Source organism: Pseudovirgaria hyperparasitica (assembly GCF_010093815.1).
Source record: "Pseudovirgaria hyperparasitica strain CBS 121739 unplaced genomic scaffold EJ05scaffold_1, whole genome shotgun sequence".
Taxonomy (NCBI): Eukaryota; Fungi; Ascomycota; class Dothideomycetes; order Acrospermales; family Acrospermaceae; genus Pseudovirgaria; species Pseudovirgaria hyperparasitica.
In genome coordinates this window covers 2,264,099-2,284,457 of record NW_022985549.1, presented here as the reverse complement: position 1 = coordinate 2,284,457, position 20,359 = coordinate 2,264,099, and the positions used below count along the sequence as shown (strand labels likewise).

General features: G+C 51.0%; 8 protein-coding genes across 8 annotated transcripts; 3 read left to right on the top strand and 5 right to left on the bottom strand.

The window, feature by feature from the left end:
• Positions 1–251: 251 nt before the first annotated feature.
• EJ05DRAFT_516642 (uncharacterized protein) lies at positions 252–1,383 on the top strand (the record flags this gene model as incomplete). Its single annotated transcript, XM_033748659.1, has 2 exons — positions 252–691; positions 744–1,383. Exons 1-2 carry the CDS (start codon positions 303–305, stop codon positions 1,381–1,383), a joined length of 1,029 nt encoding a protein of 342 aa, XP_033605672.1. The 5' UTR covers positions 252–302.
• Positions 1,384–1,666: 283 nt separating this feature from the next.
• EJ05DRAFT_472134 (uncharacterized protein) lies at positions 1,667–2,955 on the bottom strand. The gene is made up of 2 exons (XM_033743120.1): positions 2,439–2,955; positions 1,667–2,385 (listed from the first exon to the last, which is right to left on the bottom strand). The coding sequence occupies exons 1-2, from the start codon at positions 2,727–2,729 to the stop codon at positions 1,918–1,920; spliced, it is 759 nt and encodes a 252-aa protein (XP_033605671.1). The 5' UTR covers positions 2,730–2,955; the 3' UTR covers positions 1,667–1,917.
• A 276-nt stretch (positions 2,956–3,231) lies between these two features.
• On the top strand, positions 3,232–4,775 carry EJ05DRAFT_496048 (uncharacterized protein; the record flags this gene model as incomplete). The annotated part of the gene is made up of 3 exons (XM_033746327.1): positions 3,232–3,334; positions 3,387–3,945; positions 3,995–4,775. 3 exons carry the CDS (start codon positions 3,232–3,234, stop codon positions 4,773–4,775), a joined length of 1,443 nt encoding a protein of 480 aa, XP_033605670.1.
• Positions 4,776–5,554: 779 nt separating this feature from the next.
• Positions 5,555–5,862, bottom strand: EJ05DRAFT_472132 (uncharacterized protein). Its single transcript, XM_033743119.1, has one exon. The coding sequence runs from the start codon at positions 5,851–5,853 to the stop codon at positions 5,560–5,562; it is 294 nt and encodes a 97-aa protein (XP_033605669.1). The 5' UTR covers positions 5,854–5,862; the 3' UTR covers positions 5,555–5,559.
• Positions 5,863–7,233: 1,371 nt separating this feature from the next.
• Positions 7,234–7,937, bottom strand: EJ05DRAFT_496046 (Glyoxalase/Bleomycin resistance protein/Dihydroxybiphenyl dioxygenase; the record flags this gene model as incomplete). Its single annotated transcript, XM_033746326.1, has 2 exons — positions 7,234–7,575; positions 7,659–7,937. 2 exons carry the CDS (start codon positions 7,935–7,937, stop codon positions 7,234–7,236), a joined length of 621 nt encoding a protein of 206 aa, XP_033605668.1.
• Positions 7,938–12,603: 4,666 nt separating this feature from the next.
• EJ05DRAFT_472127 (uncharacterized protein) lies at positions 12,604–14,012 on the bottom strand. Its single transcript, XM_033743118.1, has 3 exons — positions 13,508–14,012; positions 13,383–13,442; positions 12,604–13,236 (listed from the first exon to the last, which is right to left on the bottom strand). Exons 1-3 carry the CDS (start codon positions 13,548–13,550, stop codon positions 13,034–13,036), a joined length of 306 nt encoding a protein of 101 aa, XP_033605667.1. The 5' UTR covers positions 13,551–14,012; the 3' UTR covers positions 12,604–13,033.
• Positions 14,013–15,526: 1,514 nt separating this feature from the next.
• EJ05DRAFT_472126 (uncharacterized protein) lies at positions 15,527–17,652 on the bottom strand. Its single transcript, XM_033743117.1, has 2 exons — positions 16,133–17,652; positions 15,527–16,084 (listed from the first exon to the last, which is right to left on the bottom strand). The coding sequence occupies exons 1-2, from the start codon at positions 17,239–17,241 to the stop codon at positions 15,904–15,906; spliced, it is 1,290 nt and encodes a 429-aa protein (XP_033605666.1). The 5' UTR covers positions 17,242–17,652; the 3' UTR covers positions 15,527–15,903.
• Positions 17,653–17,948: 296 nt separating this feature from the next.
• On the top strand, positions 17,949–18,481 carry EJ05DRAFT_472125 (uncharacterized protein). The gene is made up of 2 exons (XM_033743116.1): positions 17,949–18,240; positions 18,305–18,481. The coding sequence occupies exons 1-2, from the start codon at positions 17,982–17,984 to the stop codon at positions 18,403–18,405; spliced, it is 360 nt and encodes a 119-aa protein (XP_033605665.1). The 5' UTR covers positions 17,949–17,981; the 3' UTR covers positions 18,406–18,481.
• Positions 18,482–20,359: the final 1,878 nt, after the last annotated feature.

Below are 20,359 nucleotides of genomic sequence, written 5' to 3'. Positions count from 1 at the left end.
CAGTGATACATTGCCGCCATCTATTCATGATCACTCCACTCCAACAAGTCCAACGTTCCGTGAAACGGCAATTGGAAGACGATGTTGCATCATCCATCTAGAATAATCACAACATAGCTTCAAGAACCTTGGGATCAAGCAAGCCTGTTGCGCCTTAAAATATCTCCCCAAAGAACGATTGAGGTGGTGTATATAACGACAACTTTGTCCCAAGAAAGTCTTCCATTGGCAAGCCTCATCACCTTAAGCATCATTTCTATCATAAATCTTCTCATTTATTCGCCTTCTACTCACTGCTCAACATGCGTCCAAGCGTGGTTGTATCTCTTCTCGCACTCCTCGCGAGCAGCCTGCCTCTTGCCAACGGACGTGCTGTTTGTAGAGACGCAGATCTTACGACCTGCAACTCTCTGGACGCTCGAGGAATCTCACCTGGAAAGGTTCCAGACCCTCCCAAAGATCCTTTTCGCGATCCGTCCCACAGTCCAGACTCGGATACACCTTCGAACCCCTTCAGGGATCCTTCCAGTTCCCCTGACATACCGAGCTCTCCGGCTTTGTCTTGGGGCAACGTCGCCGATGGCAAGAGCATCAAGTTTGACGATGCCAAGCTGGAAGCCCAGCGGGCTAAGGGTGCGAAGATGATTACCGACCTGGAGGACGCTATCAAGAACAACGGGGGCAACAAGGGGTAAGACAGCACCACACACCCTCTCATACGGCTCATCTAACACAAACATCAGCGACCTTACAACCCTCGACGCTGCCGGCTACAAGGGCCAGGGCACCCTCCACGACAAGCCCATCGACGAGAAATACCTAGCCACCTTCCCCATTAACGTCAACATCCCCTGGCGCGGCGACCGCATCACCAAGAAAGACGCCAACGACGAGATCCTCACCACCTACGAAGACCCCGCCCAGGGCGCCATAATTGTCAAGGGCAGCTTTGGCAACGACCATGACCCAAACCCCAACCTGCGCTGGACCTCCATGGTCATGAGCAACTGGCGCGCCGCCGGCAACCCCAAGGGCCTCAAGTACATGGCACACGACAACGTGCAGCCCATCCCCACCACAGACAGCAGCGGCATCGTGCTCGAGTCCACGGTCGCGATCCGCGCCGCATTCGATAAGATGGGCGCCGACAAGACCAAGGACTTGAGCTTGGATCCCAAGTCTACTAATCCGGACGAGGTGGCGGCTTTCCAGCTTATGGCGGCGCAGACGCATGTTGCGCGCGCGTATCAGATGCTGAAGGACTATCGCTCTGAACTGGGCGACCTTACTGTTTCGAAGGTCACGATTATGACGCCTGAGAATGCGTCGAAGAGCTATGAATATAGCATTGTCATCTCGTTTGGGCCTGGAAAGGCGGCGTGAGGGGCATGAGATGTTGGCACGGTCGTAGCTTTGTGGACGTGTTAACAGAATATGGGGTAGCTGGCTTCTATCAAGCTTCATGGCTGTGTGGTACGGAGATGGATATTGGGTGGCGTGAATTAGACGGTTCTGTAGCAAATTCTGGCTTAGTTTAAGCATACCTGTTTTGAAATTGTATTCGTTCGTTTACTTGTATTGGTACGTGAAGCAAGTACTTTGATCACATCGTGTTCTGTCAGATCCACATTTGAAGTGAGAGATCCTACATTACTTGGATATCTGATCTACACGCAATTCGACTATCTGGTCCTAGTCCATACAATTATTGTCGCAAACAAATTACCCACAAGCAATCCCAGTCCCCCTGTGGATAAGGTTCCGGTCTCGTGTAATAAGCTTGCATATTGACTTGCTCTTTTTTAGCCTGAGATAAATCCTATTAGCAAAGCACGACTAGACAGTGATAAAAGTGGTATATGATATGTCAATACTTAAGGATGCTCAGACTGTAAACCCTTAACCACCGTGCCACTTCTACCCCTTGTGATCATCCTCCTCAAACTTCATTCCCCTCATCTCAAAAGTCCCACGACATAGTTCATAGCTCAACTCCTCATCCGTATCTATACCTTTCCAATTCGTGATCACCATATTCCCGTACCTTGTATCCCACCATACACACCCCGCAACAATCGCAGCGAATACAACCAGAAGAAGTGAGCACGCCCGACTGCCACTCTCCAGCATACACTGGTCCTTCAAACCCCAATCATAGCCTTGGAACGAGGCCAGATCCGCAACACCGCATGCCCATGCCTCGAGATCGAAGAGTCCGCCGTTGTATACACCACCAGATCCGAAATCGTTATTTAAGTTGCGATAGTTGAGAGAGAAGGATGCAGATTTGCTGTGTTGAACGAAAACAAAGATGCATACAGCGAGCACGATTATGGTATTCGCAGCGAAAGCGAATGTCAGTGCTCTGCGCTGGTACCATACAAGCTTTGGATGGTTAATATTTACACGTGAAAGACAGTTCTTGAAGGTTAAAATACCTGAAGCGCTTTCCGTTTGACCATAGACCGAACAGATAGTAAGAAAACAACCAAAGCAGATACTAAGCTTGTGCCTGCAGCAGTAAAGAGAGCGTTGGATGTACTTAGGCCTAGCTCAGCTGGATAATTCGCTAGAGGAAGGTCTTGACCCGGAAACTCTTTCTCAAGACGGACGCTGCTTGTGCTGTGTCCATGATCAGTGGTAGTGTTGTACCTATTGATGGCTGCTGATTTCAGGGACAAGCAGAGGACTGAGATGATGAGGAGCAAGAGAGAGAAGAGCAACAACATCGCTCGCGAATTTCCAGCCATCGCTTTGTTTCCAAGTTTGATAGTAGGAACGAAATGAGAGAATGTGACCGTTGAGTATATACAGTCGCAGTACGGCAAAGTAAGCTGCAGCCTGCAACCAACGTCCCTTCCAGCACAGTGATTGGATCTCCCGAATGTATCAACCCGAGAGACGGCAACAGCGATAGAACTTCTCTCCTCGCAGCGCAGTCATCGTAATTTAACCTCCATAAGCTGTAAAGCATAGTGAGAACTAGTGTTGGTTGTATTTATAGGAGTGGAGCCAATCCCATTGCGGCTGACTGGAAAGGCCCCACCCCGCTCGGGTGCACAAGCCAAAATTAGAAACTTGCTTGAAACGCTAGTCCGGATCTAGCGAATCATAAGCCTGCTTTTCTGTGATGCCACTAAAACATACGAACTGTTGTCCTTCCAGGCAACATCTCCTCGTCTCATCATATCATGCACGAAGCTCACTCTATGAACCTCAAGAATACACAACATGGCTCTTGCAGACTTGCCAACAGAGTTGCTTCTGCCGATCCTGACCTATGCTGCTCAGGTGAGGGGTTTGAAGAGAGCGTTGCGGCTGAGATGTGTTTGTAGTGAGTAAAGCTTGTTACATCGGACTACTCTAGTCGTGCTAACTCTCGGTAGAGCGATTCGCGTTTCTGATGCATGATGCCATTTACGAGAGTACTCTTCTCGAATGTCCCAGAACGTGCGAACTTCAAGCCCTGCCACCGGCAAACGTAGGCCCGCGCGCGCTATACCGCCAGCGAAAACAGGAGGCGACAGACCAGAAGGCAGCACGAGATCTTCTTTATCGCAACCGCAAATTCTTCGAGGGTTTCCTCGCTTACAGGGCGCTGAAGAAAGGATGCCGACTAACGTCGTACTCTCCTTATCTAAGTGCCATTTGTAATCTGGCTCGTGAGCTTCTTTGGCACCGACATCGCCGGCAACTTGAGGACTCTTTTTCCGATGAGGAGTACAGAGAGATTGTAGCGAGACTCTGTGCTCTACCATTGGTAGGTGGCCATTATAGGGAACATTTCTTCGGCTTTCATGCCGATCTGATTGATAAGAATGCAAACTGCAGCCTCGATGCCCTCATCTCAGAGATCCCACCGAAGTGGCTATTGAGTGCAGCTGCCTACTTAGGAGATATAGACATCGTGAACAGATACATTTCTAGTAATTTCGTGGATCAAGAGTGCGTTCCGTCGGCCAAACTATGCTAAGAGCTAATAATCGATATATAGCTCACTGTTTCCGACACCTCTTCTTGCTGCTTCCCAAGCCGGTCACCTCGAAGTCGTCAGAGCATTGATAGGAGGACCAAATCTCAATCATGGTAGCTCCGGCCTCCGTTATATAATCTGCAACGCCGCCGGCCCTGCAGGCCACGATGATATCGTCGGCCAAGCACTCGATCCAGCCTGGGAAACGAACGAATCCGTACCAACCAATGCTCACTATCTCACTCATTTAAGTATCAAGGCCCTCTCCACGACAACCAGCATATCACACTTCCGTCTCTGGTTCCCGCAGCTCCAGCACGCAATCCCTCATTACGAGCTAAAATGGCTTCCCGACAATGTCGCCATAGCCGCGAGAGATGGAGCACTAGAAAAGCTGAAGTTCCTCATCGAACTGGGCGGTCCAATGGATGGTCGCTTTCCCGATACAGCCAGCGAATTCAATCGTCCAATCAGCCAAGCTGCGCAGAACTGCCACGATGAAGTTGTGTTCTTTCTCCTCGACAACGGGGCTGAGCTCGATCATGCCTTGAAAGCTGCAGTCATGGGAGGATCACGCAGTATCGTAAGGCTGCTGATGCAAAGCAGGCCACTAGATGCGGATATCGTGCAAATAGCGTTTGTGGAGGCTATAAAACGGGAGAATATCGCTATGATCAGATGTCTAGAAGACAATGGCGCTGTCATGAGCGGCAAGGCGAGAGAAGAGGCTGTCAATGCGACGTCTGGGGAAGTACTGAAGTCGATGATGGACTTCTTGGATCTGAAGGAGGTGGAACTGTGAGGCCTGTTTTCTCGTCTTGTAGCTGCTAAGAATCGTAAGATGTTACAGTTGGTACGTCAATAATCGCCTGTCCAGGAGGAGGAATACCTGAAAAGCGATGCTTGAAGAGTAAAATAACACTCTTCTAGACAAGTAGTATGCTTGGAGTACATGCTATATAACCTATCCACCGTCATCCAATTACTCAAGAACTTAGAGATGCATGAATATGGACGACGAAACATAATCTAAGACATCAGAGCGACTTTGAAGCTGTGTGTTTTGAATACAGCTCAGCACTGTATAGAGTAGCTGAAACTCCCAAGAAGTGCGATGATGCGCAAAAGTAGATAGATCTATCGGAGCAGAATCTCTGAATAGGGTGGTGGAAGCAAAAATTTCACACGTTTATAGCAGTAGAACAAAGCTTACATAGGTAACGAGTATAGTGTTTACTGTTTTGCGTGGTCTGAGATAACCTGATATGTAGGTATGGGAAACGCAAGAAATAGTATATCCAGCAGAACAGAACCATGAAACACCCTACGAGATGACGGAAGCGTATACACTTGGTACCACGATAGAGCTCATATGTCCAAAAGTATAGTATCTCGTGCGGCAGCTAGTCAAAAGAGAATCCTGGGGGTGGATTCATGAAGTCGAAAAGGAGAGGTATGAACTACATGGAAATCTCATAACAAAGCACGAGAATCACGACATTAGGCATATCCATCAGAGCGAAATCTTCAAACAGTGTGCTGGCTGCACGACACACCATGCTTTCATTGGTGTCAATCTCTATCCTCTACTTCCTGAGAATGCTGGTCGCCACCCTGTCCGCCAACTCATTCCCCAGCACCCCAATGTGCCCCTTCACCCACCGCAACTCCACCCTGACTCCACAGGCTGACAGTCTCTCGGCACTGCACCACACATCTCTCAGCGCGGGGAAGGAATCCTCCTCTCCAGGCTGCTGTATGACCCGCAGTGCCCATTGACTGTCGGTGTAGATCCTCACCAGCCTGACGGGCTGCTGGGAGGTCACCACACCACCTGCAGAGTACAAGGTCTGCTCCTCGTACGCGATATTCAACGCCATGGCCACGGCGTTCCCCTCATACGCGTGGTTCGACAGCTTCGATCCCACGTCATGGTACTGCTGTACCTGCCACTCCCCCTCCCGCTTCCACGCCGCGACCATGGCTGCCTTCGTATAGGCTCCGTTGACTCCGGCATCCGTCCACAGGACGAGCTTGCCAGGCTCGTCGCTGGCCCTGGTATCCGCCATCGCCATCCGAATCGCCTCCACCGTCATCTCCGGAAACACGAAGCCGGCGAACCGCGGACGCTTCCACTCGTACCACTCCGTGAAGGCGGCATACTCCCTCGCCATAAAGGCCACCGCCGCCGCGTCCTTGACCTGCCAGCCGTCAAGGGTGATGATGCCAGCCGGCGAAATCTTGAAGCGCTCTGTTGGGTGCGGGCGCCGGAGCTCCGGCTCGATCTCAAAGGCCCATTCCTCGAGCAGGGCCAGCTCCGTGTGGTTTGCGGTCCGGACCGCGGCGTATTCTTCCTCTAGCGGGGACCGCTCCTCTCGCTCCGTCCTCCGTCTCTGGGCTCGTTCTGCCGTGAGGGCCCGAGGCACCTCGTACGGCGCCGAGCGTGCCGTCCTGCGGCGGCGGGCACGTGGGTGTGGTGCGTGTGCAGATCTAGCTGCCACGTCTTGTGAAGGCTAGAACACGTCAATTTGAGGGTCCGCCAGAGGTGAAAGACTCGATACTCTGTTCGACCTTTTGTCCTCGTGTGAGGTGGTGGTGGTGTGGTCAGCCATGTCTGTGACAGGGCTTTTGGACAATTAGTCCTGGTGGTGGTGTGAAAACTGTGAAGGGTAGGTGAAGAAACTGTGACCAACCCGGTGGTGAAGAAAAAAAATCTTCGTTCGGTGAAGAGGGTTCCACGGTTTTATAGGGTCTCGAGTGGAAGATTTTTACGTCATCGAGTCGGTGTAGACAGTGCTGTTCACTCCTCGAAGTGAACAATAGCAAACCTGAAACACGGTAGAATCGGGTAGACGGCGACGGCTAGCGTAGATTTCCATCAGTACAATAGCCCATATCCTAGTTCGCTGGGATACTCAAGGTGAAATACGACATATCAAGTCTATCATAACGAAGGATGACGTGGGACCTATTGATGAAATCCATAGGATGCCCCTGACAGAACTATGTTTCTTCGTGCCTTACAGCGTTTTTTGGCTGTATCACAGCTCTTAAGACTATACAGACTTTTTGATCGGATCCTAGCATGGATTAACACGAGTTGGGTAGAATTGTAGTTTCCCTGAATGGGTATCTTGATTTTGACGTGCATACGCGGCCATAAAAAAGGTAGCATCGAGATCTTCCAGACGCCCTACCTCTATGAAACTCGTCAGAATCACTTACACACCAACCTCGTAGCACAAATACCACTATCACGCTCAAGCAGGAATACTATCCGGCCCCCTCTTCCCAATCCTCTCACGCCTGGTCAGACTCTCAAACCCTTCTCCCTCCCTCATCCTCTGCAAAAGCACCTCCGGATCAAAATCAACGCCAATCGGGTTCTCAGCAAACTCCTCGCTCATCATGAAAGCGGTGGCATCCTCAGACGTATCGTACACATCCACCTGCGTTTCAATATGATTGCCGTCGGGATCCTTATAATACATCGAGATCGTAGGTCCATGATTGACGCACCAGTGCGGCTTGATGCCATACTGCAAGCGCTGGCGGTAAGCGAGGAACAGCTCGGGCAGATTGGCGAACGTAAACGCAGCGTGCTAGAGGCGGTGAGCTATTACGGACTGACATCATCGTTTACCTTGTTCACTTTCTCGTGCGTGTGTCGGTCGGGGTGGCTTACTGCGAATGTGTTGTCCTTGGGCGCCAGCTTTCCCGGCTGCATGCGGTTTCCCAGGGCGATGCGATGATGTTCGTGGTCGTATGTCAGGAAGCAGAGCATCTCGTTCTCGTATGACACACTGGCGTTGAAGAAGTCGAGGTACCATTGTCGCATCTTGGGGAAGTCGTTGGCCCAGAGAACCACGTGGGCGAGGGTGTGTGGTCTCGCAACTGCCTTGCCGGGGTTGTCGAAGTCGATATTAGACACATCTGTAGATCTGTTGATGCTGTTTGAAGTCATGATGAGAGAAAAGGAATACAGTACTACAGGCAGGACAAGTATCGGTAGTAAGAAATAAAAGGGTTTCGAGAACCCCATTTTCTCATAGGAACCTCAGATTATATACTTTCGCAAGCATATACAATCCTCCGAAGAAGATCACAAATGCTAAGACCAGATCAGGAAAGGAAACAGACGAGCTGGCCAATCGGAACAGCCCAGGGGCCAACATTGCAACATCAACGGTATGGATCCATGGAACGGCGTCAGGTCTCCCGACATACCGATGACGATTTATCAGCCGGACGATCTGACTAAATGCTCGAGGGAATCCGACATGGGATCTCTGTCGTGTGGCAACGGTAGGTCTCGCACCGCACCATGTCCACTGTATTCTGGAATGCGGACCAATTGCACCTGACACCCTGCACGGCTGACGTTTCTACACTTCAAATACAACAATGCTCGCTCTTTCCCATTGTGCCTCCACAAGTATTACCAGCTCGCCGTCCAGATGCCAGTTTCGTCCAGGAGAAAAGCCAAGCATCGTCGCAACAGGGAGGAGTAACAAGGGTTTGCGAAGAGAAGGATGGTTCGCGCGCCTCTCAAGACCCAGAGTTCGACGCATCCGGATATCAGATACCGCTTACAACTAGTAAGACCCCTCGTTAGTAACAATCTCGATACATCGCAACAGACATACATCTCTTAATGCTCGAATGCTCAAATTGAATATGCCATTGGAAGCAGCGACCGCGCGAAGTCGATATTCAGGCTTCCGGTATTTGCTTCCGCCTCCCCATCCTCACTCTCTTCGGTCCATCAGCTCTTCCACGTTGTGGTTTATGAGTCGTCGCGACTAAGATCATATCCTCGAAAGACTTTGTACATCCTTGTTCATGTTCCTAGATCTCGAGGTTTCCATTTCATAGTAGCCAGATCTTCCAACTCTTGACGCTCGCCTGAGCTCTGAAGGAAAACAGTCATTCAATTGATCGAGAATGACCGTTGTGGTAGCTTTGCAACGTCCTATAACACTCGAATGTGCGCGGTTCTGGAAGCATGTTGGTGGCTAGCGGAGCTGTTGCGTAACATATGTGTTGTCCATCGTCAGGAAGGCCATTGGTAAGGTGTGCGATAGACACTGAGGTGAATCACCTAACAAACGTTTTGGAAACATGCGGTCGGAAGGGCTCTGCAATGGCCATGGTCAGCTACGCTTTCGTTGTGGCGCGGGCACAGAAAATCTTGGGAAATCGAAAGGGCGTTGACAGAACGAGTGGGCTATGATTTGTCCCGAGTGTGGAGTGAGCGACTGCCACTGGATGGTACATAGGTGAATTTCGAGGAGATCAATAGCTAAAGCTATGCTTGACTTACACTAAGCGGCGTCAATAGGTCGCATCCTGACCACTGACCAAACTCGAAAGTTAAGGAGCTGGTCCATGTAGACCGCAACCTGCTTAGAGCTTGCTAATCGAGCGTATTGTATCGTGCACGAACACCTCTTGGCTTGTACACCGTGTATCTTAGGATTGCGTATAACTTCCGTTCCTCTCTGACACGAAAGTTCTTAGTCTCTTATTGCATACTCTTTCCAGTCTGTGGTTCGCTACCGCAGTGTTATTACAGCCCGCTTCTTTTCGCTTTGTGGACGGCCCTGTCGATTGGCAATGGTGTTCTGCCAGTTTGTGGTGTCGTCTAACATTGAGCGCTCTCTTGTTGAAACCTTTTTTTCTGTAGAGCACGACTCTTGCAGTGATGGTTCCGGTACAAAATGCTCTTTCTTCAGGACTTCCTCGACCACCGAACTTGGTCGATAAACTACGCATCTAGCACTGCGCCGCACCCAGAACGAATACCACCGACCAGCAAGCCACACCGACCTAGAGCTCAGGGCCCAGCCGTGCCCAGGACCACTCTCGTACGACATCTGGTCTCCGTGATCAGATCTCTTTTCGGGTCTTTCCGCCAACACTCGGATTCCCTGGTGTGTAGATGTTGCGATTCGCGCGAATTATGACGCACAGTGCCGGCTCGGACGTGGGGAGAGCATAGCTTACTGATGTCGTATGCGGGAACAAGGGTGATAACCTTGCTTCTGTATAGGGGCTTGATTGGTTGCTCGACTGGACCATGGATTCAAGAGACGACTTCGAACTGACTGCAGAGAAGGAGGATGGTGACTGGATCGCGGATGTGAGATCTGCGTCCGTGGAGTATGGTACGTCGAGCTGCAGACCTGCCATCAAATATGCAGTATAATCAATCCATCCTCATAGGATGACGAAGTCGTAGGAAGCATGTTACGAGCAATTGGCAAGCTATGCTCTGTTAGCATCGAGTCGGTCCCAAGCGTGTACACAGTATACATCACCACCCTCCAAACCATCATTTTCGAAGAACATGTTACCGAGCCTTCCAGAAGGTCGCGATCGTAAGACCCTCACCTCCCGTCCCACGAGGCACGATCGATAAATCCATCCATCAAAAGGGCGGTCACCCAGCCCACGGTCCCATCTGCCCCAGTGCCCTGGCCCGTATCAACAAAACCCTCCGACCCATGCCCGAATCAGCAACGCCGGGCCTTTCGCGGGCCTCTCCCGCCCAATGGCCCGCCGTCTAGCGCACGGGCTGCAGCGGGAGCACCCAAGGCCGAACCAGAATTTGCGCTGGTGTCCGAGCTCGTGTGCCGAACGACGCTCCAGCATTCAGCATCCAGCGTCATCAGCAATTCAAGCATTCAGCATCAGCAAACACCCATCAGCAGTGTCAGCGTTAGCGTTCGGGTCAGCCTCGTCCTGTGCGATTTATCTCTTGTTTTCTGCCCCATCTGCTGCGTGCATACATATATGCCACGCCACTGCCGTTGCTCGCAGTTTTTGGTGCATGTCGAGGGGGGGTCCCACCGGCCGTGGGGTCTCTGGGTGCTGGAGAAGCCTGGATTTGGCGTTGACGTCTGTGTGCATCTTGGATGGATGCTCGATGGATGGCGGATGGGCGGCTTGTTGTGGATTCTGACGGTGGAACAACGACGCGGTGGCCAGCGCAGCATCGCGGCCTCGTCGGCCTCGTCGGCGGCTCCCTCGCCAGGCAAGGCTGGTTGACGCATGTCCGCCTGCGAGGCTGCGCTTCTAGCGTGCAGAAAAGACGCAAGGCCTAGGCTGGAAGGAGGAGTAGGCCATCGTATGGGCGTAGCATTGCATATGGCTGTCGTGGGGTTGGCCTGCGGATTCAAGCCTCGACAAAGAAAGCGTTGGGCGATCAAGTGAGCCCGCGTAAAGAGCGGTTGCCGGCTGTGGGATTAAGAAGCAAAAGGGGCATAGCTTATAGGTTGGGGAGGCTGCTGGTAGTTGCAAGGGGAAGTGTCACTGGCGGCGAGCGTGGTGGTCGTTCGCGACACTGTCCGCTACAGTAGGCAATGAGAGCCCATATACAGTCGGTGTGTAAGCCGAGGGATGCCGTGGGTACCGCATATGTAAGCCCCGCAGTCAGGTATCATAATGTGTTGTGTGTCCATAGATTTGTTTGCATTCAGATGGGTGACTCCCTTCCTTGAGGAAGAAGCAGTCTTTCCTGACCTTATCCCTGTCGTACGTACGTTTCTGCCTGAGAAACAAGTTCAACACTTGAGGTTCGCTCCATGTCCCGAGACTCTGGCCCGACGTGACTGATTGCCGCCTGTGACGACAACATGCCTCGACACGCAATCTGATAGGCGAGCGGATTGGAGTGATCCAGTGGGGTCGAAGTGAAGAGATTTGAAGTAGCGGCTATAAAATCTCCCTCGTGTTCTCAATCCCAGTAGCTGGAGCCCTGGATTTTAGCTACGGAGTCGTGCTACCCTGGAAGATGTGCCGGAAGAGTAGCACGTTCGAGACTTTGATTCGCGAGAACCGGATGATGTGATGGCCGTTCCCGGGATGCAGGAACAGAATGTTAGAAAGTCCTGCTGACAGATGTCTCACTGGACGGGCTCCTGGAGGGCAAAAGTGGGAGCACCGACGATGATTTTCCTCGATTGCAAATAGTTCAAATTCTCGCTTTCTAATGCTTTTTTTTGCGCCTAAGATGTTGTCCCAGTAGCCGGAATACAACCGCGCTGTCTAGATAGATGATTGGAAATATACCGTTTATCGCTCTCGTATTTCGTTTGTTTCACTGCACCATAATCCAAGTCCCAGCAAGGATGTCAGGATGTCAGCCAGCGCACCACAGCGTAATGATCGCCCCAGCAGTGCTTTGTGCGACAGAGCAGTCCATGCGCGCCATCGCGCCAGCGCAGCAGTCCTTTACGCCCCCAGATACCGCTTCGAGAGCGTTGTGAGCTGGCGTATGCAAGGTACGGTATCAGGCTCTTTCGCTGACCGCGAACTACAGCTACGCCACCGTACGGTGAGCTGGCTGCTGTAGACAAGAGTGAGCGAGCAGGTTGTATTTTAGCAGGCTTTCGTGTAAGAGGACTCCTCGCTTGAGAGAGTCTTGATTTTGAAAGCTCCTCGCAACGTGGAGATGGTGACCTCTGGGAAGGGTCAGTTTGTGTAGTGTTAATTTGACTTTGGGGCGAGAGCAAGCTTGGCGATATCGTCCTGCTTGGATGTATAGCTAACGGTCAGTCATCGTGGTCACTTCATTGCTTCCGTAGAAAGACAGGCGACGGCGGTTAATAGTGGTATCAATATTCAACTTTTACACGTCTCCATCGTACATTTAAAGTGCCCTCAAGTCTCCCGTTTCCTTTCAACGCAGTTCGCATAGTAAGAAAGACATAAAGAAGCCAAAAAAAATTCTCTGTTCAGTCATCCAATGTACCAGGTCCCCAACGACTTAGTCTTTGTGGCCTCGGACGCCGCACTACCAGCCCTACAGTTGTAGAACAATATGATAGCAAGCAGCCGTGAGTGCACAATGAAGAAGAACAAAAAACGTAAAGGGAAATCATAATGTTGTGCGACCTCGTCCACATGCATATGCACGGTGGAAAGTAGCACACACGCAAACAACCAGATAGCACCATCATCCCTAGATCTTTTTCGCCATACGCCATCGCTCCCTTCCTCAATTGTTGTTTGTCCAGGTCATCATATCGTGGTGATGCCGAGCTCGTCGAGCCAGAATTAGGTTTCTGAGCCCCCGGGACTCAAGCCGCCGTACAGTCTTTGCTCTGGAGACAGTGGTCCGTTTGTTGCTCCAAGCCGTTGTAGAGCAACTTCAGCTGCGTCTTCTCGTGCGTTCTCGACATATTGGCCATCGTACCAGTAGCGTGCTGGAATGGGTTCGCCCTGGACTGTCACAACGCTTGACCAAGCCGTGCGTCCACCTACAGGGAAGCACATTGTTAGTGGCTAATGGTCATCGTCTTCATTTCTCGACAGACACAGATGAAGGCGGCGGTCGAGGTCGTGTCTGATCCATGGGAATGCAGATTCTGCGCGGTTTCTAGGAGATGTAGGGGGGAAAGCTCACCTCGACGGTCAGAAACCTCATTCCAAACAGGAGGACGATAGCCCAACTGTTGACAGTGACCTGATCAGGATGCTTAGAGACTGAAGACTTTTATAGAGTGTGTATTAAGGATGCAGCGTGCTTACCCCTAAGCTTCTCTTGCCAGGAGCTGGGTCGTGCTTGAGCCATAGTGCCTTGAAAACAAGCGAGTGTACCTGAGTAGCAACGACTAGGATCAGGCCTCTGTTTGTAAAAGTCTAAGCCGAGGGTCTGCTTAGCACACGAGCAGCAGCCACTTATTATAAGGGTGTCTTGAGGGACTTGGGAGTAACGGGAAAGACGCAGAACCAAGGCAGATGGAATGTGATGGGGACGCAGATCTCGGTTGACAGAAAGTAAACCCAAGGCAGGCTTGTAAGAATCCTGATACGAATTGGGCAGCTGTAGTAAAGGCGATGCAGGGCCAGGACAGACGCAACACCGAAAAGGGCTGGATACTTATACAAGCTAAAGAGTTAGCTCCATGGAACATAGAGGCTTCATCGGAGAATACACTGGTATCAAGATTAAGCGCAGTGCTACCTGATGCAAGTTAGTTGCCGGCAGAGTCATCAGACTGGTGAGCGGGTCCCGTAGAGCACCAACGCAAGTCATTGAAGGGGCTGCAGCTTGGACGTGTCTAGAGGGGCAGTATTCCAGAGGGGTCGAGGGAGAGGGGAGGGGGGGTGAGGGCATGGAGGCGCATACTGGAGTAGTACTCCCAGAGAGGAATAGAGTATGACCTGTTCGCACGTTTTGAGGCCATCCACCGCTCCGGGTCCAAATGGATGGATGGGCCGGGCCGTCACTTGGACAAGAAAGACAAAACGTCAAAATTCGAGGCATGTCGCCAGCTCTGTGCACCCAGGGTGATAGTCCAACATCAAAGCGTTTGCGAAACCATCACAGCTTCCAAGACATGGTTTTGACAAAGCATTGGTGACTACTGCTACGTTGCACCCTTCAAGGCATTGTTATGTGACATTGTTATGGGCGAGAGATTACCAGCCGCTGCCGTGGGTGCGGATGTCTCGTTACTCGATAGGCGGGTAAAAAGGGCGTTGATGAAAGCTCAACCGGATGCACGCAGATGCTGATATGGTTTGCTCTCTGTTTCCCGCGACAAGAATCGTGTTTGATGGTCATTAGCAGTCACGATGACTGGCGAGGCTACGTTTGTTGATGTGGGAGGAGGATGAAGGCGGGATTGCTCCCGCGCTTTGTCGAGACCCCTTCAACTGCATGCGAGGTGAGCTGTCCTTGCCAGCAATGCTAGTGCCGACGACATTTTTTGAAGATCAATAGAAACAATTGATTGAGGCTGCATAAACGGTTGCAGAGAACGTCCCAAGGACAAGTGGGAATAAAGGAAAATGCAAGCGACTGTGGTGTGGAAGGGGTCGCGGATAGGCTGCAAATAGACGCTTCAACATGCCCCCTAACCATGCTTGATCTCCACGCTTGGATCTCCACGCTTGATTTGTGCGGGGAGAGGGTGACCCGAAGAGAAAGTCTGGGAACAAATCCGTGTGTATGTGTTGCTCTTCAGTGGCGTTGCCTTCAATTCGCTCCACGCGTTTGGACATTACACCCTGTAGCAGCATCTGCGTGACATGGGATCCTCATATCGTATGGATGTTTGCGGCCGACTAGCTTCTGCGAAGGCTTCTCCCATGTTTGCCATTGTCCCTTTGCAGCCGCCGGGCCACTACGTTACGTGACCGTGACCCCTCAGAAACTATTTTCTCCGAAGGGCAAACATACGCCTTATTTGTGGGACAAAACTTGAGTTCCGGTCGACCAATAAATATTCTGTTACTAACAGGTGCGGGTAAATACTGGAGCTCGGAACATACCCTGTTTCATTCGGCTGTAACGTCTTTCGGCTATCCTGGTGAACACGTTCATATGCAATAACATGCACGTCTTGCATCTAGCCGTGAATTATGCGTATCACGCGAGCACCGGGACAGAAACAATTACTGCTATCAGTATCATCAGTTATCAATTCAATCGCATGCTTTCAATCAAGACGGATGGAGAAGTCCGAAACGTATGGATGATCCAAAATAGACTAGTATACTGCTAATCTTGGTATACGAAGACAAAGTCGGTTACAAGTCATTCAGGTCATTATAGACAACATACACTATGTATCAGAAGTTCGTAAATGCCAAACATAAATCCAGTCTCATCATTGTGCTTAGTCCCAAGCGGGTATTCTGGACCCATGTCGTTCCCTCTAAACGCCAAATGAGAGACAAACAGCCGACCAAGTTATGCAACATATAATATGTCGATACTACGCATTATGAATAGATGTTCCGGTCCCAAATATTTGGCAGTCGTAACTGCAACGATGAAAAGTGCACACTGGCGGTGAAGGTTGTCAAACAATGATGACGTTATGCGGCGGTGCAGAAAACGACGTCAGCCAATAGACGGTGTGACCGGGCGCGCGGCTGGGTGCAGAGATATGCGGCGTCACCAAAAGGAGAGGCTCCTATCTCTTGTGAAACATCTCGTCGATAAGGCGCTTAGGCCCAACATAATCGACATTCATTTTCCACGAGCCATTTCTGGATAGTGGAAGGGGTATTTGCAATTGTGTTGTTTGCTTTGAGTGGAACCGACGCTTGATATTGTCGTCTACTAGCGCCACGAGTGCACTGGAAACCACAATGCTGCGACTTTGTTAGATTCAAAAGGGTATGAGTACCAAAAATGCTTACTCTGAAATGTCCGGCTTGTTTTCGAGTACGCATGGATCCAGAATTCGGAGATATGAGGGCGGTATCCAGCCACCTTTGGCCGCTTCCTCATGCCTCTGCTCTAGTGTCAGACGCATAGGAACCATCTGGGCAACGACTGCATCATCGTGATCCCTCATTAGGTGGTAGCAGATGATGTCTAGACTTCCATCCTTGCGGACAGTACGTCTCCAGTTGTACTTGATGCCCCAGTATTCGAATGTGTATCGCTTGTTGGATCCCGCACCTCTTCGTTTCACGTTCACGTGAGCGTAGTTTGAAAATTCCAATTTGATAGTCTGAGTGGGTATCAACTGACGAGCACGGCGACTAGTTTCTGCCACACCGTTTGGAGTATCATCGTCCAACGACAAATTTCGAACAGACTCGTATCCGGAGTCTGCACGTGTCATGCCTGAGGCAGTAGCTGGACGAGAATCGGATTTGAGTCGAAATACACCCAACGCACTGCTCATAGATCTCTGGAGAGATGGCCGGTCTGCCGGAGGCTTTTCATACTTCCTGATAGAATGGCATACTTCACGTCCTGACTCGCGGCAGTATCGGCGAAGGGAGAAATCTCTACTGCGTAAGTCGTGCATACGCAGATGAAACAGGGTCATGGTGAGTCTCCTGTTATCTCTTGTTGTATATCCAGTATCTACGCGAAGGTTCATGTTTCCGTCCATGGTCGCGTCGTCATGCCTAATGACTAGTCGCTTGGTGGAGGGGAACAGGCGGCCAAAATCCTGAGGCGTGGTAGGAATAGCATCTGTCGGATAGACTTCATGATGACTGTAAGGAGGTACTTCGTAAGCTGGTCGTTCGTCATCAGCGTCCTCGATCTCTTCCTCGTCAGTGGACGTGTAGGTGTCCACACTTTGAACAGATTCCCGACTCTTCTCGTACGAGTGTTGTTGATATTGCTCCTGATTGCACGGTTCTAGCTGACGATCAAGGTAGTCGTACTGTCGGACGTCAAGGTCGGTGGGAGCGGTGCTTCTTGAGTAGTAAGAATCGTCGCTGTGGTGACTTCTGCCTGACGCAGTAGTACCGCTGTCGCTACGTTCAGAGTATGCAGAGCGCGCCATGACTTGTGATGCGATTGTTTCTAAGGCGATATGCTGTTTTGGAATGGGAAAATCGAAGTGACTGAGGATATATAGTAACCTGTGTACAGGAACATAAGCAAGATAATGTATGCGCTATTCAAGGCAGAATAGTGCCAAGCCAGTGGAGAATGAAGGCTACGAAAGATGGACGGATATATGTGAGGCGAGACAGTCCATGGATAGAACAGGCAGAAAGGATCCAGATTCAACGAGTGCGAGTCGAGTAGATGGAGGGCTGGCGGAGAGTCATAGCACGATGGATGTGATGTGAGAACTTGTGGAGGAGAAGTGAAGGGTGCGCGGACGTTTTAGGAGAAGACAGTGATGAGAGGCTGCCAGGGACCCAGCCAGGTCTCACTCACTAATAACTCACTCATCACCACCTATCACTCATTCGCTCACTTACTGACCAGGTAACTAATAGCAGCTGCTCATTATTTGCTCAATACAGATAACTGGACTAATACATGTACATACATGTATGTAACTAAATGCTCACTGTTAGCCGCCATTAACTGGCTCGAGGCGCCCGGGACCATGCTTTTTGGGGTATCTAGGGGGGGGTTTTGGGGTGTATGGGGCCGGGCAGCGCCGAATTGCCAGCTATTATTTCCTCCTTAGCTGCCTCTCCCCGCTAATTTATTTTATCGCCGCCCGCCCGCCCGCCGCTCTCGCCACGACTTTCTCCCCTTTCTCCCTTTCTCCCTGTTTTCTGCCTCATGCCTGCGCCACTCTCCTCGAATCACATCGGCCTCCATCACACCATTCCCCCCAATCAAAATCAAAATCACACACCAACACCTCCACATCCCCCCCCTCACTCACACACACACCCCATCACACCACCAGCGTCACAACACTCATCCATTAACGTCCCTTTCCGACCTTTGCGCCTTTTCCCTGTCCTTCGCCACGATTCGCTGCTCACTGCTAGGGAAGTGGGAAGATGCCTGACCCACCAGCACCAACCTCACATCGCTGGTGGAGTCAGAGCAGGCGAAGAAGCAAGATGAAGAACAAGAACAAGAAGAGGAGGACGAACCGCGTGCCATCTGCAACTCCACGCACCGTGTCGCATCGTCCTACTCCAATAACGCGCCTTTGTTCGCACCAGCATGGGCAGCCAGCGCTCAGACAGGCTAGACTGTCTCCACGTGAACCGTCGGCTGCATCGCTGTTCCATGCTGAATCGTGATTTCATACACTTTGCGAGCGTCATGCGGCACCAGATCTCAGAGCTTTAGTCGAGCTTCTGAGCGAGCTGCTCCGCCAACGGTCGTTTGGTACTACTGAAACTACGTCAAGCGCTCGATGCCTGATGTCCAGACACAGTTGCAACAGGTTTGGACGTCATCATGTCAGGTCACACACAGGAAAACACTGCTCTTTTGCACCTTACGCATCGTGCTATCGATTCTGCAAAATCTACCCTGCAGGGCGGCAGGATGCAAACCGTTCCAGCGAACGCAGCGAACCGAATGCAACACTGGCTATTATGCAAATCCTTGTGGTAGAAGGATTGATGTGCATGCCAGCCTCCAGGGACCTAAGATTGACATGCACCAGCGGCACGAGGCGATGTCAAGACCTGCTAACCGCTTGTGTAGTCGGAAGAAGATGCTCATATATTTCCACGGTATACGCATTCCACTCCGTCCTACCACAACCAGAAGACTGCATCACAGCGGCATCCATTCTCCTGAGCACATACCCTTGGGATCGTCTTCACTGAGAAACTGACACTCTGTTGCTTTTCGCAACTCGACACTTTTCACCTAGCCTTGAGGTAGGCCAATCAGACACTAGAACGTGTTTATACTCGATCTGGTCACTCCTCAGTAAGCGATAATAGTCAAACACGTCGAAGCTCTCCAGTGGCTTTCTAATATCGGTCCAATATGCACGCGGAACGCGGCTCTTCTCGGTTGATCCTTTGCTGCCAATGGCTATCCGATTTCATTTCTGTCCTATGCTGTGCTAGGTCTGGTAATTTGATGGCAATGATGACATTCTCCTCAAACGAACTTAGTCGTCATGCCCGCGATATCACCAGCAACGTATTCGCTGCCAAGTCGCGGAACAGCGGCTGCGAATGCCTTGATTGGTCTATTATTTGTTTAGATGGTGTTGCCCGAGGCAGCAGTAATACCCGACATTGCTACTATGCAAAGCCCCTGTGATTATGAGGGCGAACACAACTACGCAAAAAGTATCTACTCGCCTCACGAAATGTCTGCTTTCCTTCAGATAGCAACGTGGCCGTCTGAAATTGTGGCCTCCTTGCGCGTTTCGCGCCTTCGCCCTCCTGCCGTTTTGCCCTATCGCCCTTCGACGTTGTCCACCTGTTCGCCTGTCTATCACGGCGTCTAGCCACCTTTTCAGCACATTGCAAGCTAGTTTACAATAAGAGATGACTCCATCGACTGGTTGCGCTGGCTGTGTACACTTCCAAGCAGAGTTTGCCTTGTGGCTCTCATTCTGCTCTCGTTCAAAGCTCAATGTGCTCAACCTTCTCTATAATTTCCAGCAGGCCGCATGAGAAGCACCCTTGACGAAGGCGCCTACATCATGATATTATGAGCGTCTGAGCATAGTGCAGTCCTGGAATCTGGAGCTGCCAGGATCCTGGCTCCGTAAGTATCAGGATCTTGTGTCGTCGCATCAAAGTACATATACGGCCCAAGTGCTTACTCCTAGCTCGTGAATATGAGCATTAGATTTATGTTCAGTTTGAATGCTTCTTTTTGCTCCGGCCGTTCCCCCTTCGATTCGCGGTACCTAGCTATATCAAGAGCTTGGAAAAAGGACTTCTCGTTATGGACAAGATCACGTGATACTTCACACCTAAGGCATCATCCGGCAGAGCGCTTCGATTCTACAAGTGCCGCAGCGGAGAAAAGCTCCGGCCGACGGGACGGCCCTGAACTTAGTTCTCATCTCCACTTCACCATAGAGATTCAGCCAGTCGTTCTTCCATGTTCCTGTAAGCATATCTGTGAAGCTGACCTAAACATATTACCGGTCTCAAGTCTGGACCTCAATTCTTCATCGACGAGACTGCTATCATTGAGTCACGATCGTCCAACAAGCCGACGCA